Source organism: Phyllobates terribilis, unplaced genomic scaffold, assembly GCF_046119375.1.
Source record: "Phyllobates terribilis strain yellow unplaced genomic scaffold, ASM4611937v1 Scaffold_2__4_contigs__length_985480577, whole genome shotgun sequence".
Classification (NCBI taxonomy): Eukaryota; Metazoa; Chordata; class Amphibia; order Anura; family Dendrobatidae; genus Phyllobates; species Phyllobates terribilis.
Genome location: NW_027362762.1, coordinates 810,153,137 through 810,174,854, shown reverse-complemented (window position 1 = coordinate 810,174,854; position 21,718 = coordinate 810,153,137). Strand labels below are relative to the sequence as shown.

The following is a 21,718-nucleotide window of genomic DNA, read 5'->3' as shown; positions in this document are numbered from 1 at the left end:
TACCTATAGTGATAAATATTCCATTACAGAAAAGGCTACACGATTTGTGACATTACTTGTGTGTTTCTGTAGTTACAATTGAAACTTGTTTAATAGTTAAGTTTTTGCCTTTTTTCGGAAGGTAATTTAAACTCCTTTGTTTAGTGTTTTACTTTTGGAATGTTCTGTGTGAAAAATATATGTGCCTAACATCTGATTAACCTTCTGTAACGTGTCAGTGTTCCTTTAAGGCTCCCTCCTCCCTTCGAGTGCTGTGACATCACTTGCACCTGATGCAGATATAAAGGACAGGTGCAAGGATCCGTTACACACTGGCTCGTCTCAGACAGCAAGTCTGAAGGCACAGGTAGACAAACCACCATCTGTTATCTGAAGAATATTCTACTTGGACTAACCTGGGCAGTAGTCCAGAGAGAACAGATCACGAGAGAGCACCAGGAGGTACTGAACAATACCAAGGCGTATTCCTCCACAACACTGAAAGATTGTAGGAGCAACAGCTGAAGATCTCTGACCTGGAGGGAAGGAGACAGAGGAATCTCATTCAACAAGAGAAAATTATTCCCTACACAGAACACTTTTCGGTGGTGAGTGCTAATCTGAAACAAGAGGGGAAATTATTTTCAAAGGAGTGTTGAAATTCAGTTGCGACTAGACTCAGAATAATAATTTTTCACCAAATTTGACACTTCAAAACTGCCATCATGTCTATGGGACTTGAAATCCTAGGAGTGGCCCTATCCATAATCGGCTGGCTTGGTGCTGTTGTTTCTTGTGCTCTTCCTATGTGGAAGGTGACTGCGTTCATAGGCAACAACATTGTGGTGGCCCAGATTATCTGGGAAGGACTATGGATGAATTGTGTAGTGCAAAGCACCGGGCAAATGCAATGCAAAGTCTATGATTCTCTGCTGGCGCTTCCTCAAGATCTACAAGCTGCTCGAGCCTTGATCGTCATTTCCATCGTCATAGCCATACTTGGAGTCCTCATTTCCATTATTGGAGCCAAGTGCACCAACTGTGTCCAAGATGAATCCGCAAAGGCCAAGATCATGATCGTATCTGGAGTTATCTTCATTCTTTCAGGACTCATGACCCTCATCCCCGTCTCTTGGTCAGCAAATACAATTATTCGTGATTTCTATAACCCTCTAGTTGTGGATGCTCAAAAGAGGGAGTTGGGAGCCTCCATGTACATTGGGTGGGCAGCGTCGGCTCTTCTAATGCTTGGTGGTGCCATGCTCTGCTGCACTTGCCCACCAAAACAGGAGAAATACCCTGCTTCAAGAGTGGCTTATTCAGCGGCCAGGTCTACAAATCCTGGATATGACCGAAAAGACTATGTTTAAATGGAAAACAACTCTTCTAGAAACTTAAAAACTTTCACATACCATGTGAGCAGAGGGGCTTCTGACCTGCAAAGGAGACAAAACTCAATATCACTGACTTAAAGCCCTACATGTACAAAGCTTCTCCTGTAAGCTGTAGTATTTTATATACCATATATTGTAGACAGCATTGCCTGTAGATGTGTTTGTGCATGTACGTGAATATACAAGGTCTATGAATGGTAGTTCTCCATTGTCGTGGCACTGGTAGATTATTCTTGAACTGGGAGGGGCAATCTCTCCTGGCAGAGATGAGGTGGCCTAAGTCATGTAACTCTTTCCATACCAAGACGCAAGTCAATGGTTTACAGCTGCAGGGTCAGCTGGGGGAACTCACCTCCTCATTCCATCATCATCATCCACTTCTTAGTTAACGGTAGACAGAGAAAGTATTTGTCTTTTAATCGGTGAAGACAATGTATATAGCTTTTTTTTTTTATTGGTTATGTATGAAGATATTATTTCTATTAAACGGCTTGAGATTTATGCCTTAATAAACATTTTATTTATCCAACCACACAGACATATCAATTCTATCATTTTTATAGCTTGTAAATATTACTGGTGATAAACCAAGGCTTAACGCACGCTGACAATTCACTAATGTTAGAAATCTACACTTTGCCAAAGCGTAGATGTAGTTACAAATCTCCAGGGCTTTTGATAATAGAGAACAATAGACGCTTATGGCAATGCATGTGGAAGGGCTGATCAAACCTTATAGCCTTCTGGGTCCGATGTACAATTTCAAAGGCCGACAGAAGCATCTCTAATTAAGGATTAAATGATAGACTTTACTGATAGTATCAGTGCATACTTCTTGGCTTCAGGTTCCTCTTGTCCTTTGTCCACTCCTTTCCCCTCCCTCCTTCTCTAAAACATTAATGCTTGGCTGGAATTTGACCCTTTTCTTCTTGCTTTTAATTCCCTCCTAGTTACTGTTTATTGTATAAGTGTGTGCCTTTCTTTTATTGACTTTTTACATCTCCCCTAGGAAGATTTTCCAGGATTTTGTCCATGTTTACCCTACAGCTTTGTAAATTACATGGTAGATAAATTAGACGCTTGTTAATAAATAACATTCTAGACATTCTCCTTTAATAAATGAGCCAGTTACACATTCACATTCATTAGCTCAGTTTAACAATTTCAAAGAGTTTCAAAGTTAGTGTGTGCCTAAAAAAAGAAGGGTCATCAAAAAAAATCAGATTAAGTTACATTAATTTACAAGTCTACCACCAGACCCTGCGGCTATCGACCTCCGCTGGGGAGATGAAACCCATGAGCAGAATTTGAATGGAGGATTTGGTTTACAAGAGATTTCACATTTGCATTTTCCCTTTGTACTTTCCATAATGGCATAATGATGCGTCTTCTAAACTGTATATAAACATATGTAACATCAGCACAGAAGAAAAGCCTAGATTGGAAAAATTCCTATTCAGATTAAATTAAAAAAATAAATAAAAATCAAGAGCTTTATACCATCAGTGATGCAAAAGTGCAACCTATAAATCTATAATTACCGTGGTTGTAGCTGCAATACAACTTTTAGTTATTGAGCTGGATTACATAAAAAGTTTGTAAAAGAAAAATGTAAGTAAAACAATGAATTGTCTTAAAAGAAAAGTAAAATCATCTTGGAACATCTAAGACAAACCTAATACAAAGACCACAATGGAAAAATGAAATGAATAATAAAATAAAGAATAACAATAAATGCACTGTAGTGTAATATGAACAGTCCTTTGTTATAAACATGCGGAGACGAAAAGGAAAAAACAACAAACCGAAATAATAAACTTTATTTAGGCCACGTTCACACATTCAGTATTTGGTCAGTATTTTACATCAGTATTTATAAGCCAAAGCTAGGAGTGGAACAATCTTCTGTATTATTCACCCACTCCTGGTTTTGGCTTACAAATACTGATATAAAATACTGAGTAAATAATGAACGTGTGAACGTGGCCTTAATACTACACAGCTATGGTTTTTAGGTTTTCCTCTTCTCATTCCTAGAGAAAAAATTATATTTGACAAATTGTGTTTTTTAATCCAGTGCTGTGCATGTATAGTAGGAGGAGTGTTGTAAAAAAATGGCATTTCATATATGGGTGCTCAGAGCTTTACAGAAAGATAAGGATAGTCTGTACCTAAATATTTTTTTTTTACTAGCATTAGAATACTTTGTTCACACAGTGCAGTTTTAGCGCTTACATTTTTTTTTTATATAAAACTAGAATTAGATTAGCGAAAAAACAAAACGAAGTTTAGAACATTCCTTAAATGTCTTCTAACTAGGGCCCATCCCTACTTCTGGCTGGAAAAAACTGAAGTATAAAATTGACCAATGTGAACACAGCCTAATGTATTTGCCACTGAAAGGCTTAATAAAAATGACATTGAGTAAACATTCATGTGACATATCACACCATCCCACCTTATTTATACAGGAACTGAATAAATTGTTCCTAATACCAGGAAGAAGTTAAGATTGAGGACGTTTCTGTAAATTCCTGGCTTGTAACCTTTTAAGATTGGAGCATATCATTTTTGCATTTCTTATTGTGAAACTGCTGTTTGTTTAGGTTTTTAAGTTAACTTTTTAATAAAATGTGTTCCTGTACGCGGTGTTTGGCTTTGTGTTACATGAAGACCTTTTTGTTTCAATTGCTCCATTGATCCCAAGGGAAAACAAAGGCCATTGACCCAGGTATAGAGCTAGCATCCCTCGTATCCATTACAGTTTCTGATATCATGTGTTCTCCATATTCATAATATGATCTATAAGGTGAGTTCGGGATAGCACATAAAAACTGCACAACTTTACGGAGCTGAGACCATTGGCATTCCAGTAGTTACTGCAGGTACATACCCTTCAATGTAATTCTGAAAGAAGGATAATATGAGGCTTAGGAAGTGGAGAAAGCACTTATCAGGTATTACAAGGGTAGTGGAGTGCTTCCTTCTTATACCTCCCCCCCATACAATACAGACTATTATATATAATTGTAGCCTCCCATTCTATAGGAAGACATTTGTCCCTTCCAGGTAGATGTTATATATACTATTAAAGTAATAAAATAGTTTAAAGGTACAAGACAGACATGTGAAATAAAGAATTTACTTATTTATCGTGCATGAGCATGTAAAGATAACACCATTATCAGAACTGGTCCTTAGCTGTGATGAAACATTGACTGTTTTCTTCTCCGAGTATATTAGGGATTTTAGAGGTCATTCAGCCAACAACTATTCCTCCTGACTCCGCCATACACATGCACACTCTGCTCGGCTGAATGTCCATATGTTCTTTATGGGAAGAGAGAAGAAGCTGCTGCCATACACCTCTGGCAGTGACTTATTTGCTGTGAGAACAAAAGATTGGACTTCTTGACATTCAACATGACGTATCCTTTTTTTCCTACCAACAACTGCCTAACATCAAATACGTTAGATGGTCGGCCGTACCCAGACAATTAGCAGAGTTGGCCAACCTTAGTCTAATGTGTAATGTTCCCTTTACTAACACTGGTGGACATTTTCATAAGACAGTGTAATGTGGTACTTTTTCTTCAAGAAGATTTTTTTTCTGTCGGGGAATTTCTGAAATTGTAGAAACTATTGTTTCAGCAATTTAACCAGGAGAACCCCCAACCTCCTGAACCTTGCTCTACTGTAACCGAATCATCCCCTCTGGATCATGAGACATTATGCCCGGCCTTCTCTATGGGAATCAGTCAGGTGGTATCATATAGCAGTCATCCTTTGTGTAAAAGAGAACTGCCGTATACATATCTATGCCTGCAGCAAAGCAAAGATTCCTGCCAGTGGTTGTAACTGAACAGTAGTCGCAATCCGGACACCGAACTTAACTATGGGATGTCATTACATGGGGTCAAAAAGTACATGGGTATCTCATCAGGAGTCCTAGTAGGATGCTTGGTGTATTAAAAAGGAGTAAAATATTATTAGAACACATATGTCAAAATACATTTTTTGCAAAAAGAATTTATAAAAGTAGAAAACCTATAAAAAAAAAACAACATAAATCTGGTTCCCTGTGCTCTCCGCTGAGCATTTATGTTGGGGTTTATGTCTAAATCTCCAAAATACGTGATTCAGACTGAACCCTTGAGGAACCATTCACTAAAAGGAGGCAGACGGCGTCACTTTGAAGACCGAATGACCTCTGTTAACTCCGTCTGTCTCTACAGTATGGCGGTGGCATCTTGTGTTTTTAGGCATGCAGAGTCAACTATGCCTTTGTGCACCTCTAAAAAAAGCAAAGGCAGACAGAGTCCAAAGTGAGTCAGTCGGCTTCATTATAGTGAATGGTTCTTTCTGAATCCTGTTTTTTGTAGATTTAGACAAAATCCCAACATAAAAGCAATAAAAAATGTTACTTACCCAAAAATGGTACCAATAAAAACTTCAACTCATCTAACAAAAATAAGCCCCCACTCAAGTCCATCATCTGTCAATGAAAAATAGGAGTTTTGGAAAAGTGGCATTGTTCTCCTCTCACCCCCCATAAAAAATACAGCGAAATCTGTGCTCCCAAATCCAAATGCCCCTTGCCTTCTGAGCCCCACAGTGTGACGAAACCGCAGATTGAGTCCATGTGTATGCATTACTATAGCAGGAAGGGTCTACATAACAATTTATGAGGTGCGTGGACCAGCTGGGCACAATGTATGGGTACTAAGCTGGCATGTTTGCCATTTTCACTCTGCAGCATTCACTGCATGCTTATTTCTGGAAAACACCTGTGGAGTCAAAATAGTCACCACACCCATAGATGAATTCCCAAAGGGGTGTAATTTAAAAAAATTGGGTCACTTGAGGGGTGGTCTGCTATTCTGGAACTTAGAGGCTCTGCAAATAGGAGAAATTGTGTAACAAAATTTGGGATCCAATTTCTCATGCTAACCTTTGTGAAAATGGGGCTAAAACAATATTTTAGTGGAAAACGTCATATTTGTATCTTCACAGCCAGAAGGTATAAAATCCTGTGAATCATTTGTGGATTCAAAATGCTGTGGACACTCCTAGATTAATTACTTAAAGGTATTGTCCAGTCAAAACCGATAAGTCTGCAGTCACTCTGTGTGGGGATTCACAGGTAACGGAGGGTATGTATGAGTTATACATACCCCCAGCCAGTGGGGGGATTCATAAGTCTGCAGTCACACCTTTAAAGAGAACCTGTCAGCAGGATTTAGCACTAGAGTATAAAGTAAAGGCATGGCCATAATGGCGCTGTTAGGCTATGTGCCCACGATGCAGAAATGCTCTGGATTTTTTCCTGAGCGTTTCTGCATCTCCCTGGCAGAAAAAAACACATGCGGATTGTACATGCGGATTGTACATGCGGATTGTACATGCGGATTGTACATGTGGATTGTACATGCGGATTGTACATGCGGATTGTACATGTGTTTTTCCTGCCAGGGACATGCGGATGTGAAGCGTTCTTCACTTGCATTTCCGCATGCGGTTTGACAAGCGCTTTCCAAGCCATTTTAGCATCACTTGGAAAGTGCTTGACAACTTGGTCACACTATATAAATCCATGCAAACAGCATGGATTTATATAGTGTGACCTAAAGAGTGTAAAAAAATAAAAAAACAAATATATACTTACCCTCCGATGGCCCGCGCTGTCTTGCTTCACCGTCCTGGCTGCCGGCAGCGGTGGATTGAAGGACCTGCCGACGTCAGTGTCGCGTGACCCGTCACAGGACTCTGACGTCAGCGCAGGTCCTTCATTCCATCGCGAACTGCCGGCATGCTAGGAGGAGCGCAGCGCGGGCCGCCAGAAGGTAAGTATATATTTATTTTTTATTTTATTCTTTTTTTTACAGTTTTCTATGGTACCCGGGTCCAGAGGAGAGTCTCCTCTCCTCTAGACCCGGGAACCATCCGCACATTAGAACGCATGGAATGCGCATCTACATATACAGTGATGCGTAATCCATGCAGTCTAATGCAAGTCAATGGCGGCGAAAGCGCAGCACTTCCGCAAAATAATTTGTAGTGCTGCGTTTTTTCCGCAATGATAATCCGCAGCGGAAATTTCCGCAGCATGTGCACAGCACATGCGGATTATCATTGGGGAACATGGCAGGCCTTCTACCATGCGTTTTTCAAGCGTTTCTGCAGCGTTTTTGCCACTGCGGAAATGCTTAAAAAACGCATCGTGGGCACACAGCCTTATGCTGATTAAACTGATACCTATGGTGCCATCACTGGGGTGGGTAGCGCATGTGCAGTGTGATTCCATCGAGGGTCTGCAGGTCTTCAATAGAATGGCGCCGGAAGTGGCGTATGCACAGATCAAGATTTTGGCTCAATGGCGGCGGCGGTGCAGAATTTAAAAAAGGAAGGAGGTCATTGAATAATCAGTGACCTGTAAAAGAAACACAGGTGGCAGGCAGTGGGGCGGAGGAGCAGGAAAAGACCCTACCCCTAGGCCCACACCAAAGCACAGCAATACCTTTACATGACCAGTCCGTTCATCTGAAATCAGCATTTCAGTTGATATTGAAATTAGGTGGAAGAGCTATTTGTAGATCTGTAACCTGTGTCACTCCAGCTCTATTCCCTGCCTAGTGTTGTCTCCTCTTGATTGACTGACAGCCTATATGCTGTGTGACTTCAGGTAAAGGAGCCGTCAGTCAATCAAGAGGTGGCAGTGAATAGAGCTGGAGTGACAGAGGCTTCAGGTCTAGAAATAGCTCTTCAGCCTCATTTGCATATCAATTCAAATGCTAATTTCTTAGTAATGGAGGAACAGACTGGCCATGTAAAGGCATTTTGCTTGTTCATTGGATAATTAGCAGACTGTTAAGACAGACAAAACCCAAGAAAAAAAAAAGAGCATATACCCTGTAGCATATAAGTAAATAAGTACATAGTAATAGTACATATACTGTAAATAACATAGAGTACTTATTTAACACTATTTTTATCAAAAGAGCATAAAAGCCATCCCACCACGACAAGGTGTACCCAATTGGGACGGTCCTATCTCTAGTATTAAAACGTCACCTTGTGTCAGCCGACCTCAATATAGATGAGGGCAAAGCAGGATGCAGGCCCGACTGTTCAGACACCTTCCCATGGCAAGCCATATAGATGAAATGCCTAGCTCAATACGGGGGGTCACACTCATTTGTACAAAGTACAAGAAACTACCAAAATATAATTTTTTATTGTACTTCAAGAAACTACAGAAAAACCAAAGAAATGAGCCAAAGCATAAGTTGGTATACGTGCAATGTGTCAGAGTATGTTCACACTGTGGTCATTTCACAGACAAAACCAAGAAAAAGAACAAAATGAGCAAATACCATATAGTAAGTAAATGGTAATAGTATGTGAAGATAACATGTGTCTGAACAGTCAGCATGGATCCTGCTCTCACCTTATCTACTGTATATTAAGGCCAGCTGACACATAATAGTGTTAACTAAGTACCTTATGTTATTTACATGTACTATTACTATTCACTTATCAACCTACTATACTGTATTAGCTCTTTTTTTTTTCTTGGGTTTTGTCTGTGAAATGGCCACAGTGTGAACATGCTCTTACGCGTTTCACGTATACCAACTGATGCTCCGGCTCTTTGGGTTCGCCTGTTTAGAAAGGCTGAATTTTGCTTTTTCACGATAATCAGCCAGTGTAAATTCACCCTTACATATGGTCAATCGGAGGTTATTTAACTGCCATGATGGAGTAATGAAAATGCAGCCTATGAGTGAATTTACACTGGCCAAGTGGTGTGCCGCCGATAGTGGCAGATCACGCGACTGCCACGGGGCCCCAGCATTCATGGGGCCCGGTGTCAGCTGCTCTGTCCATAGGCACGCCTATAGGCAGATTATACTGTGTGAAATCTGGCTACCGCCCGAAGCTCGGGGCTCTGGGGGGGCCTATGAATTGCCCCCATTATAATTCGCAATCCCATGGTTTTTTTTGGTCATCGCCATGGGCCCGCTGCTGCAGGTGGCTTGAATGATGCTGAGCCCGCCCTGCCGCATGACGTCAGCAAGAGCAGACCCATCATACACAGCGCGGGCGGCTGGGCACGTCTATTTAAAAGTTAGATGCCCACTCACGTCACGCAGCCGCTCCTAGCCGGTTGCCGCGGGCGCATGTTGTCACCATTGCGCTCAGATGGTGGGCCCGTCCTGACTCATGACGTCAGGCAGAGCACAAATGGCCCCGGGTACCGCTCAGAGCACAGCATCGGCTGTACAGGAGGGGGGTGAGTATGTGTTGTGTTTATTTTTTTTAATTATTGTTAATATATATACGGGCTATGGGGGTTCATACTGTATATAACCAGCTATTCGGGCTCATGCTGTATATGTGGCGCAATGCTGTGCATTGGTGCCACAGAACCCAGAAGGGTGCATGGATGGACTTCTCCACAAGAGGCCCTCACTACATTCACACACCTCCACCCTACCAGCTCAGACCAGCAGAGGGAGCCCGCTAGGGATATATATAGGGAGGGTGGAGGCAGGCAGCTTAGTGAGTCTGAAGTGAGTTTAGAGTCAGACAGAGAGAGTCTGAGAGCGTGCTGACGCTCAGAGAGCAGCGAAGAGGCAGCAAGCTGGCTGCTGTGCTTAGGCGAGCCGAGGCCTACAGCACGTGTGAAGGCCTAGTGAGGGCCCTGAGTGGCCGAAGGCGAGAGGAGAAGGAAGAAGTAGCGAGGGGGCAGAGTAGCATACCAGGCTCACCCCGAGATATATACCAGACACCGGGTCCGCGCCTACAGGGACCCTTTACACCCAGTAGGAACCACCGGAACCCCTGGAGGACTACAGGTCCCAGGTTTGCCAAACGCTGACTACAGTACCAGGGCTATGAGTCACGGAGGCCCCAGCGTCCAGGGAGAGTGATCTAAAAAAAAAAGCCCTACCACCAGATCAGCAGGTGCAAGGGAGAGAGAGACAGTAACCAAGCTAGGCCTAGTTCCAGGCAGGCCAGAAGCTTAACGAGTAAAGCCACGGATCAGGAGGCCCTATACCCGCTCACTGGGGAGAGTCTAAAAGTGCGCCCTTCGTCCGGAGTACCCTGGACCGTGCCTGCATCATCACCAGCAAAGGTACTGAAGCTTACCCCCGTGTGAGTGTCAGTCTTTCCTCCGGGACCATCCTGCCGTCTCTCCCCAGCATCCACCATCTACCCCTACACTGCCCTGGAGCTAGCTCTACCTGTGGAGAGCGACACCATCCCTGCTGCCGTAACACCAGCTCCGCAGCAGCGGCACTCTCTAGCCGCAATCCACAGGTGGCGTCACGAACACTTTCCCAAATCCGCTATAAACTATTCCCCCTTTTACTGACCGCCCTTGGTCACGGACCGGGCCAGCTACCGTGATATCCCCCAGCAACCAGAGGCCCGGCTGCCGAGTACCCCACCGCCCAGGGGGCACGTCAGCTTTGGCGTCACGAACAGGATTCCGTGCCCGTTGCCACCGGGTACTGTGCGCCTTAAGAGACTGTAATACTCACTGTGGTGAAGTTTTCCCGCCATTCCCGAGATTTCCCATCATTGTCCGCCATCTTCCTGTCGTCGCGCGGAAAGAAGAAGGGCGTAACCGCGGGAATCGGAGAGGCGTAACCGCTGGAAGCGCGCGAAGCCCAGGACACGCCCCACCCCTGACGTCTAACCAGGAAGCGTCAGGTCCTGGAAGTGAAGAAGGTAGGCTCCGGTTCACTAGGGGGGCGCAACCATGGCCGTCGACCAGCAAGCTGCCGGAGCACCGGTTAACGCTCCAGATGCCCAACCTGCGCCCGGCGCTGTACAGGCCGGAGCGGATGCTCCACCAGCAGGGGTCGTGACCCCATTGATACCCATGGCTCTGCCGTATATCCCTGGAGCGAAATGGCTTCCCCAGTAAAATGGCAAACCAGACACCCTGTCTGGATTCAAGAGAAAAATATTCGGTGTGCTAGACATGTATTCTCTGACTGGCAAACAGAGAGCTGCTGTTGTGTTGGGACAATTGACTGGTGCCGCAGAGCGGGAATTTGAAACCTGGCCAGCCACAGACCAGGAATCAGTATCCATCATCTTTAAGAGACTGCAAACTGTGTTTGAAAACCACACTGAGACAGATCTCCGGATGAGGTTCTACCACTGCATCCAGAAACCTGAGGACAGTGTCCGGGACTACGCCTGGCACTTACAGGAAGTCCTGCGGGCCCTGAAACAGGTTAGTCCAGCCAGCATACAAAGTGAAAATAAAATGCTGACGGAACAGTTCATCCGGGGGTTGAGGTCCCAGGAGGAGAGTAGAACTGTACGGTGGTGGGCCTTAGACCATCCACATGCCACCTTTGACACCCTTAAGGACATGGCTATAAAGGGTCTGCAGCCCCTGGAAACATCAGATACTGCTATCCAGCGTTACCAGGGTGGGGCCACCCCAGTGCCCGCAGCACCCGCTGCTCCTTCATTAACGGCGGAAACAAAGATGCAAACAGTGCCCCCTAGCGAGCTGGACAGCCTACGCTCTGAAGTGCGCCAGTTAAGTAAAACCCTGGCCACTGTCCTGAGCACCCTGCAGCTACAGGAGGAGCCCGAGCCGGAAGAAAGGATACTACTCGCCGACAGCCCTGATGATGTCCCCTGGATGAGAAGAAGAAGGAGGACAAAGCCACCCCGTAGGAGGACAACGCCACCCCGGCGGAGGACCAACGACCAACGTCACCCTCCAGGAGAATTCATCTGCTACCGCTGCCAGAAGGCAGGCCACACAGCGCGGAACTGTCCTTTAAACGAGCAAACCCTGGGGCAGAGGGCTGGCACCCAGGAGTAAATCAAGCAGGCCCATCAAACTGGTACCATCGGTTCGTGGGAGGAAGACCTTTCCTGTCCATTGTGCTGGATGGCATTGTGACACCTGCCCTGCTGGACACTGGATCGCAGGTAACCATCATACCTGATGTCCTCTACAAAGGGTACTGGTCCGTAGATGAACTCCAGCCCCGAACCTCTCCGTGTATGCCTCTAACAGCCTTCCTCTTAACCTAGTAGGGGTTAAAGATGTGACAGTGAAGGTGGGGAGAGCGGAGCTAAAGGACCAGGGACTGATTGTAGTGGAGTCTAACCCTGGTGATACAGACTTGTACATGATACTTGGTACAAATATTGTCGGTAACTGTTTGGGAGAAGTGTTGTTTTTGCTCCAACAGATTGCTGACACCGCCAAACCAGGGCAGAGGAAGGTGCTCCACAGAGAGATACGAGCCCTCCTGTACCAGCAACAGGTAAAGTTAACAGGTGGTGAAATTGGTAATGTACGGGTGATAGACCCGATACCCATTGTGATTCCCCCGATGAGTGAAATGCTGATTTGGTGTAGGGCAGCAATAGGCCTCAAAGGACTGAACTACCAGGCGGTAGTGGAGCCCATTAGCTCAGAGCACAGACCTACACTCTTAACCGCCAGGGGGGTGGTTGATGTACGCAATGGGAGGGTACCCGTACGTCTCCTAAATTATGGGGAGGATGAAGTTAAATTACCAAGATACGCCACTGTTGCCAGGTTGTACGCCGTGAATGATGAGGCCATACACACAGTGGAATCCTTGACCCCACCAGATACAGTGGAGGACAATGACTCCGAAGCTCAGTTGGAGGATTGGTGTCAACAGCTCCATGTTGGGACTGACGCCACTCCGGTCCATCAAAAACAAGGGGTATACAGGGTGGTCCAGGAATACAAACAGGTATTCAGCAAACACCCACTTGATTTTGGGAGGATTAAAGGGGTACAACACCATATACCCACAGGTGACCATCCACCCATCAAAGAACGTTACAGGCCAATCCCACCAGCACACTACCAGAAAGCGAAGGAAATGTTGCACGACATGAAGAAAGCAGGGGTAATAAGAGATAGCTGTAGCCCCTGGGCAGCTCCCCTGGTCCTGGTCAGGAAAAAGGATGGAAGCATGAGAATGTGTGTAGATTACAGACAGGTAAATCGCATAACACATAAAGATGCATACCCTTTGCCCCGTATAGAGGAATCCCTGGCTGCATTAAAGTCTGCAAATTACTTCTCTACCCTTGACTTCACTAGTGGGTACTGGCAAGTAGCAGTTGCTGAGGAGGACCGGGAGAAGACGGCCTTCACTACCCCGATGGGACTCTGCGAGTTCAACAGTATGCCGTTCGGACTCTGCAACGCCCCTGGAACGTTCCAGAGATTGATGGAGTGCTGTTTGGGACACGGTAACTTCGAGACCGTGCTGCTATACCTGGATGACGTGTTAGTGTACTCCAAGACGTATAAGGACCATTTGAAGCACCTGGCGGAGGTATTTGAAGCATTGTCCCGGTATGGGATGAAATTGAAGCATTCCAAGTGCCACATGCTCAAACGGAAGGTTCAGTATCTGGGGCACATTGTCAGTCCAGAAGGAGTAGCACCAGACCCGGAGAAGGTCACTACCATCCAGAAATGGCCGGAGCCGAAGAATCTCAAGGAGGTACGTCAGTTCCTGGGACTGGTCGGGTATTACCGGAGGTTTGTAAAAGACTACACCAAGAAGGCAGCGCCTTTGCAAGATCTCCTGGTAGGACAGTCCCACAGAGGCAAGAACTCCCCCCTTCCAGTGGGGTAAAGAGCAGGCTGAGTCCTTTGCAGTGATGAAAGAGATCCTGATCGGCGAAGAAATCCTGGCCTACCCTGACTACAGCCAACCTTTCCTGCTGTACACTGATGCCAGCAACGAGGGACTAGGAGCTGTGTTAAGCCAGAAGCAGTATGGCAAAGAGAAGGTGATTGCCTATGCCAGCAGGAAGCTCCGTCCTACCGAAAGGAATCCAGAAAACTACAGCTCCTTCAAGTTGGAGCTCCTGGCCTTGGTCTGGGCCATCACTGAACGATTCAAGCACTACCTGGCCTCCACTAAGTTCACGGCCTATACTGACAACAACCCCTTGACACATCTAGAGACAGCCAAGTTAGGAGCCATGGAACAGCGTTGGATGGCCCGTCTGTCAAACTATCAGTTCACCATCAAGTACCGGGCAGGCCACAAGAATGCCAACGCCGATGCCCTATCCAGAATGCCTCACCAGTCGGACACTGAAGAAGAAGTGGACGACCTGGAGGAGATTGAGCTACCTGCCTTCCATAGAAATGGGATGGTCCACGAGCAGCGCACCTCCAGGAGGCATCGTGGTAAGACACTAAACCCTTTACCTCACCACAGTTGGAACGAGACCCAGGACAGGGACCCGGTTGTCAGCCGTATAAAAGAACTGATAATCCAGGAAGGTTCCTCCCTGGAGAAGGATGCTTCTCCACAAGCCAAGCAACTGTGGAATGAGAGAAGCCGGCTGTTCATCTATAGAGAGAAGCTGTGCCGAAGGTATGTCAACCCTAGGACCCATGAGATGGTATGGCAGATCGTAGTGCCAAGGACGGACATCCAGATGGTGTTGAAGGCCTACCACGATAAAGCCGGGCACTTTGGCTGGAAGAAGCGGGAAACCCTCCTGAAGAGTCGGTTTTATTGGGTTGGAATGCAGAGTTCCATAGAGAGGTGGTGCCGGGATTGTGGACCCTGTAGCCTCAGAAGAAAAGACTACAGCAGCCAGAAGGCACCCCTGCAGTCCATCAAGACAACCCAGCCCCTGGAAATCGTCGCTCTGGATCACGTCAAGCTGTCACCCAGCAGGTCAGGCTACTCGTATGCCCTGACCATGGTGGATCACTGCTCCCAGTTCCTGGTGGTAGCCCCCGTCAAGGATCTGACGGCAGAAACTGCAGCAAGGATGTTTCAAGCCTACTTCTGCAGGCCCCATGGATACCCGGATAAGGTGCTGACGGATCAAGGCCCTGCCTTTGAAGCCGAGCTGTTCAAAGAGTTTTGTCATCTGTACGGGTGTAAGAAGATTCGGACTACGCCGTACCACCCTCAAACCAATGGGTTATGTGAAAAGATGAATAATATAGTCATCGACCTGTTGAAGACCTTACCCCTAGAAGAAAGAAACCAGTGGCCAGACAGACTACCTGACCTGGTAGATCTGTATAATCACATACCTGTGAGTTCCACCAATTGTACTCCAGCGTACCTCATGAGAGCAAGACCTGGAAAGTTGCCCATGAACCTGGAGCTTGGAGTGGTAGAGCCAGAAGCAGATATGTCCACTGAAGACTGGGATACGACTCGACAGGAGCAGTACAGGAAAGTACAGGCCTGTGTCGAAGACAGTCTAAGTAGGGTGAGAGATAAGCAGGAAGCACAGTACAACAAGAGTGCACCAGCCGAACCCTTAACACCTGGAGAAGTTGTGCTGAAACGAAAGAGAAGAAGCCACAAGCTTGATGACCAGTGGGAAAGGGAACCTTACACTGTGTTGAATTCCAGATTCAACAATAGAAAAACCTGTCTGATTAGCAAAGACAGAGGAAGAACGACTGCAATGGTATCAAGAGACCATCTGAAGTTGTGCCCAAGTCCGCTGAAGCCCCAGGAGGAAGTGCCTCTCACCGTACCGGAGGAGCCTAAAGAAGAAGTACTCCATACTGTCTTAGGAGATTTCCTGGCAGATTGGCCTCAACTGGATGGAGCGGTAATAATACCTGTGCTACACTTCTATCAACAGCCAGAAGACCCTCCACTGCAAGCAAGACCTGTAAGTGCCCCAGAAGAGCCTGCTCAGGAAGAATCCCCGGAAGAAGGATCACCGGTAGAAGCAGAGCCAGTATGCCCAGTAACCAGTGTACTTGCCAGTCCCGTAGAGAGGTTAAGGCAGTCTTGCCATCCACCAACACATAGAGCGGAAAATAGCGCAAACATCCATACTACACGCATCCCAGTACTACGTAGGTCATCACGTAGCACAAAAGGCCAGACCCCTGTCAGGTATAGAGAGTGAATAAAAGAAACACTGACAGTATAAATAGTTACCCCGTAGGGTATGTTCTTGTAATAATTTCATGTATTTATTTATTTATTTATCTTGCCTTGCTAATGGACAATTTATGTGACATGGACACTTCTGATTGCATTTAGTTACCCGTAAGGGTATATATAAAGGACTCGGTGGCTGAGGACTGTGAGCAGCCCAAAAATTTTCATGTACATAGTTGCACTCCCTGGAGTGCCCCTTATTAGACCACGGAACAAAAACCCATTTGGCGTGGCTGAAGACGTGGTCCAGCACTTGGATCACCTATGCCCTGTAGCCACGCCAGGGCCTACGTTTAGGGTTTTCAGGCGGGTCCCTCATGTTCCTTCATCGGTGAAATGGACACCAGGTTACAGGACATGCTGTGACTTAATTAATGTTATTTATAATTGGTATTATTGTATTATAATGTTACCTGTAACGTTCAAGATAAGTGCCTCCCATAAAGGGAAGAAATGTTATTATTAACCTGTTTTGAAAAAAATGCTTCAGTCCAGGAGTACTGAGTTTTCCTAGGGGGGGATGTGGCTCCCTGCTGTGCATTGGTGCCACAGAACCCAGAAGGATGTATGGATGGACTTCTCCACAAGAGGCCCTCACTACATTCACACACCTCCACCCTACCACCTCAGACCAGCAGAGGGAGCCCGTTAGGGATATATATAGGGAGGGTGGAGCCAGGCAGCTTAGTGAGTCTGAAGAGAGTTTTGAGTCAGACAGAGAGAGTCTGAGAGCGTGCTGACGCTCAGAGAGCAGCGAAGAGGCAGCAAGCTGGCTGCTGTGCTTAGGCGAGCCGAGGCCTACAGCACGTGTGAAGGCCTAGTGAGGGCCCTGAGTGGCCGAAGGCGAGAGGAGACGGAAGAAGTAGCGAGGGGGCAGAGGAGCATACCAGGCTCACCCCGAGATATATACCGGACACCGGGTCCACGCCTACAGGGACCCTTTACACCCAGTAGGAACCACCGGAACCCCTGGAGGACTACAGGTCCCAGATTTGCCAAACGCTGACTACAGTACCAGGGCTAGGAGTCACGGAGGCCCCAGCGCCCAGGGAGAGTGATCTCCAAAAAAAAGCCCTACCACCAGATCAGCAGGTGCAAGGGAGAGAGAGACAGTACCAAGCTAGTGTAATGCACACGCCCGGACTGACTGGCGTGTGCGTGTTTATGTAGTGATTCCACTGGACCGTGCCGGAGAGTGAATGCCTGGAGGGGCGTAACTAGGTATTCACCCGATCCGACCAGGGTCGCACGACGGCATACGACGCCAGTGCACCAAGGAGGAACCGAGCAGAGGGACCAGGTGCTACTCCAGGACAGACCCCGGACACGGCTGTTGACCCACACAGGGGAATACAGGAACAGACTGGTAGGCTGGCACACAGACTGGTGGGTATAGGCAGGCACGACTGGTATGCAGGCAGGCGGGTATGCAGGCAGGGGGGTACAGGCAAGCACAGCTAGAGTGCAGACAGGGAGGCACTAGCAGGTAGGAACACAGGCGGGATAGGACCCAGTACACACTGGGACTCAGGAACAATACAGGCAGAGGGGTACAGGCAAGCACAGCTAGAGTGCAGACAGGGAGGCACTAGCAGGTAGGGACACTGGTGGGATAGGACCCAGTACACACTGGGACTCAGGAACAGAACCACAGATGTGGCGGACAAACACAGCAGAGTGAGGCCGCCCAGAGAGGTGAGCGAGAACAGGGCAGGACAAGGCCGCCTGGAGCGGTGAGCAAGAGTAGAGCAGGACAAGGCCGCCAGGAGCGGTTAACAAAGGGTCAGAGCTGAGCGAGACTGCCGGAGCAGTGAGCAAGAGTAAAGCAGGACGAGGCCGCCTGGAGCGGTGAGCAAGAGTGGAGCAAGACTGCCGGAGCAGTGAGCAAAAGGATAAGAGCGGAGCGAGACTGCCGGAGCAGCGAGCAAAAGGGTCCGAGCGGAGCAAGGCTGCCGGAGCAGCGAGCAAAGGAGTCAGAGCAGGCTAGAACCGCCGGAGCGGTGAGCAAAGGAGTCAGAGCAGGCTAGAACCGCCGGAGCGGTGAGCAAAGGAGTCAGAGCAGGCTAGAACCGCCGGAGCGGTGAACAAAGGAGTAGGAGCAGGCTAGAACCGCCGGAACGGTAAGCAAGGCAGAGCAGGGGGGACAGGGCTCTGTTCACACGGAACAGACAGGAACAGAAAGGCAGAGCCAGATACCCACAGGATACTTGCAGTGAAGTAGCGAGTGGACCACAAACTCACAAACGGGAGTACAGAGACAACAAGCAGGAGTTAGGTATGAGTTCAGACTCTGCAGAAAAAGGAAGGGAACGGACATAGAGGCAAAACAGGTAAAGGATAGGAAAGAGTTCAGACTGGAGCTGAGTGTACGGAGGAGACCGACACTGCAGCGGGATACAGGAGCGGGTCTGGGAATACGGCCCCCAGAGAGGCGGGACGAACAGGCAAGGAGCGTGTTCAGACAGGACAGACAAGATACAGGAACAGGTCTAGGTAATCGGCCCCTAGAAGGCGGGAGGAACAGGCTAGGAGCGTGTTCAGACAGGCCTGGAAATACAGCCTCCAGGATAGGCAGACAAGAGAACACAGACAAGACTCAGTTCAGACACGGGAACTGATACCGCAAGGCAGGAGACATAGACAGGACTCAGTTCAGACACGGGAACTGATACCACAAGGCAGGAGACATAGACAGGACTCAGCTCAGACACGGGAACTGATACCGCAAGGCAGGAGACATAGACAGGACTCAGTTCAGACACGGGAACTGATACCGCAAAGCAGGAGACAAAGAACGGGATCTGGCACCTTCAGAGTGCAAGCACACACTGAAAGAAGCACTATGCTCAGGCAGGGATAGATGGGAGCAGCTGAGCTATATACCAGGTGACAGACAGCAATAGGCTGAGGACGCACAAGGGGTGTGACCCACAGCAGGTACAAAAAGCAGGAAGTGATCGGGCGCCGCCCTTAAGCAGCAGAAACAGACACAAACAGACAGCATGGAGGGAAGCCAGAGAGACATTCTGGACTGGAGATCAAGTGCGCGCTCTTGCACAGTGGGAGATGGACCACCATGCAAGGACACCGCCAGGTATGTTACAGTACCCCCCCCCTTACGCCCCCTCTTCTTCAGGCCTGCCAGAATCTTCCGCAGGGAATTCGAGGACCAGTCGTTCACTTCAAGGAGATCACTTCCACTGTCCACAGGAAAAACTGATCTCATCTGGTTAGCTAGGATGCTACCTCCTATCCAGCCATCCTCAGCAAGAGACGAAACGGGTGGAGTACCAGGAACAGCACACAAGGAAGTCTCTCTCCACATATTTTCAGGTGGCACCCCAGAGCGTACAGGAGACAACTGGAAGTCCTTCACCGGGTTGGAGGGGGACAGAGACTTGGGGGTAATCTCTGCTTCGAGGTACATCTTGTCAAGCTCACAGGAAGAAATAGACGGGTTATCAGGTACATAATGAGGAAAAGTCACTGTCTCTTTGTTATCTGGTGGTACCCCGGAGGATTCAGGAAACAACTGGAGGTCCTCCGCCGGGTCAGAAGAGTGCAGAGGCTCAGAGAAAACATCTGCTTCAGAGTACACTAGGTCGGACTCACTGGACGAAGCAGGCGAGGTATCGGGTACCGAGTATAGGAAAGTCTCTGTCCATTCACCACCAGGTGGCACCCCGAAGGGTTCTGGAGACAACTGGCGGTCCTCCGCCTGGTCAGAGGGGTGTAGAGACTCACGGGTAACCTCTGCTTCAGAGTACACTAGGTCGGACTCACTGGACGAAGCAAGCGAGGTATCAGATCTAGGATATAGGAAAGTCTCTGTCCATTCACCACCAGGTGGCACCCAGAAGGGTTCTGGAGACAACTGGAGGTCCTCCGCCTGGTCGGAGGGGTGTAGAGACTCGGGAGTAACCACTGCTTCGGAGTACACTAGGTTGGACTCAGTGGACGAAGCGAGCGAGGTATCAGGTACAGAGTATAGGAGAGTCTCTGTCCTTTCGCTACCAGGTAGCACCCCGAAGGGTTCTGGAGACAACTGGAGGTCCTCCGCCTGGTCGGAGGGGTGTAGAGACTCGGGAGTAACCTCTGCTTCGGAGTACACTAGGTTGGACTCACTGGACGAAGCGAGCGAGGTATCAGGTACAGAGTATAGGAGAGTCTCTGTCCTTTCGCTACCAGGTAGCACCCCGAAGGGTTCAGGAGACAACTGGAGGTCCTCCACCTGGTCGGAGGGGTGTAGAGACTCGGGGGTAACTACCACTTTGGGGTACCCATTGTCAGGCTCACAGGACGAAGCGGACAAAGTATCGAGTACCGGGTGTAGAGAAGTCTCTCTCCATTTGTCATCGAGTGGTATCCCGGAGGATTCAGGAGGCAACAGGGGGTCCTCCACCAGGTAGTAGAGGTGCACAGACTCTGAGGTAACCACAGCTTTGGAGCATCCTTGGACATGCACACCGGTTAAAGTGGGTGAAGCATCTGATGCCGGGTGCAGGAAGTTCTCCTGTGTGGAGTCTGGATGGGCAGAAGTCTCTTCGGGCAGGAGAACTGGTGCACTACCCACGCACATTACCCGTTGGGGCTTCTCCGGGATACAGGGAGATGAAGCTTCAGTAGGGACTTCAAGGTTGGGGTCAGGAGGTCTCAGGGAGGACAGACCCTGGCGTGACAGCTTGCCTCTACGTCTAGCACGTCTGGACTGCCTCTTGAGGTTGGGAGAAGTATTCTGGAAAGCGTAGTCACCCTGTGAGGATTCTGGGTGGGCAGTAGTCTCATTGGGCTGGAGGACTATTGCGCTACCCACACACATTACCCGTCGGGGCTGCTCCGGGATATTCGGAAGTGAAGCTTCAGCAGGGGCTTCAGGGTTAGGGTCCTCGAAGACCATACGAAAGGCCACCAGGAAGGCCTGCAGGTCAAGGACGACAGGATCCCATGCTTCCCATAGGGGGGTGACCCATTTCAAGGCATCACCCGCTAGGTAGTCAATCATAAAGGCCACTTTAGCCCAATCGGAAGGAAAATAGAGAGGGTAGGCCTTAAAGTGTAGCATGCATTGCTCCACAAATGCACGACACTGTCTTGGATCCCCATAGTAACGTGGCGGATCCGCAGGAACGAGAGCTGATAGATCCATCTGGACGGTGCGTAATTCGCCTGGAACTCAGCTAAGGAAAAAAAATTATTTATTTATTTTAATGCATGTATTCGCTGGAAAACTTCTCAGAGAGCGAAGGCCGTGGGGCTCAACGGGAACCATGGCCTGAGCATGCTGTAATGCACACGCCCGGACTGACTGGCGTGTGCGTGTTTATGTAGTGATTCCACTGGACCGTGCCGGAGAGTGAATGCCTGGAGGGG

The 21,718-nt window shown here is 48.0% G+C and overlaps 1 protein-coding gene across 1 annotated transcript; it reads left to right on the top strand.

Moving 5' to 3' along the window:
- Positions 1–266: 266 nt before the first annotated feature.
- CLDN3 (claudin 3) lies at positions 267–1,902 on the top strand. The gene has a single exon (XM_073667586.1). The coding sequence runs from the start codon at positions 705–707 to the stop codon at positions 1,347–1,349; it is 645 nt and encodes a 214-aa protein (XP_073523687.1). The 5' UTR covers positions 267–704; the 3' UTR covers positions 1,350–1,902.
- Positions 1,903–21,718: the final 19,816 nt, after the last annotated feature.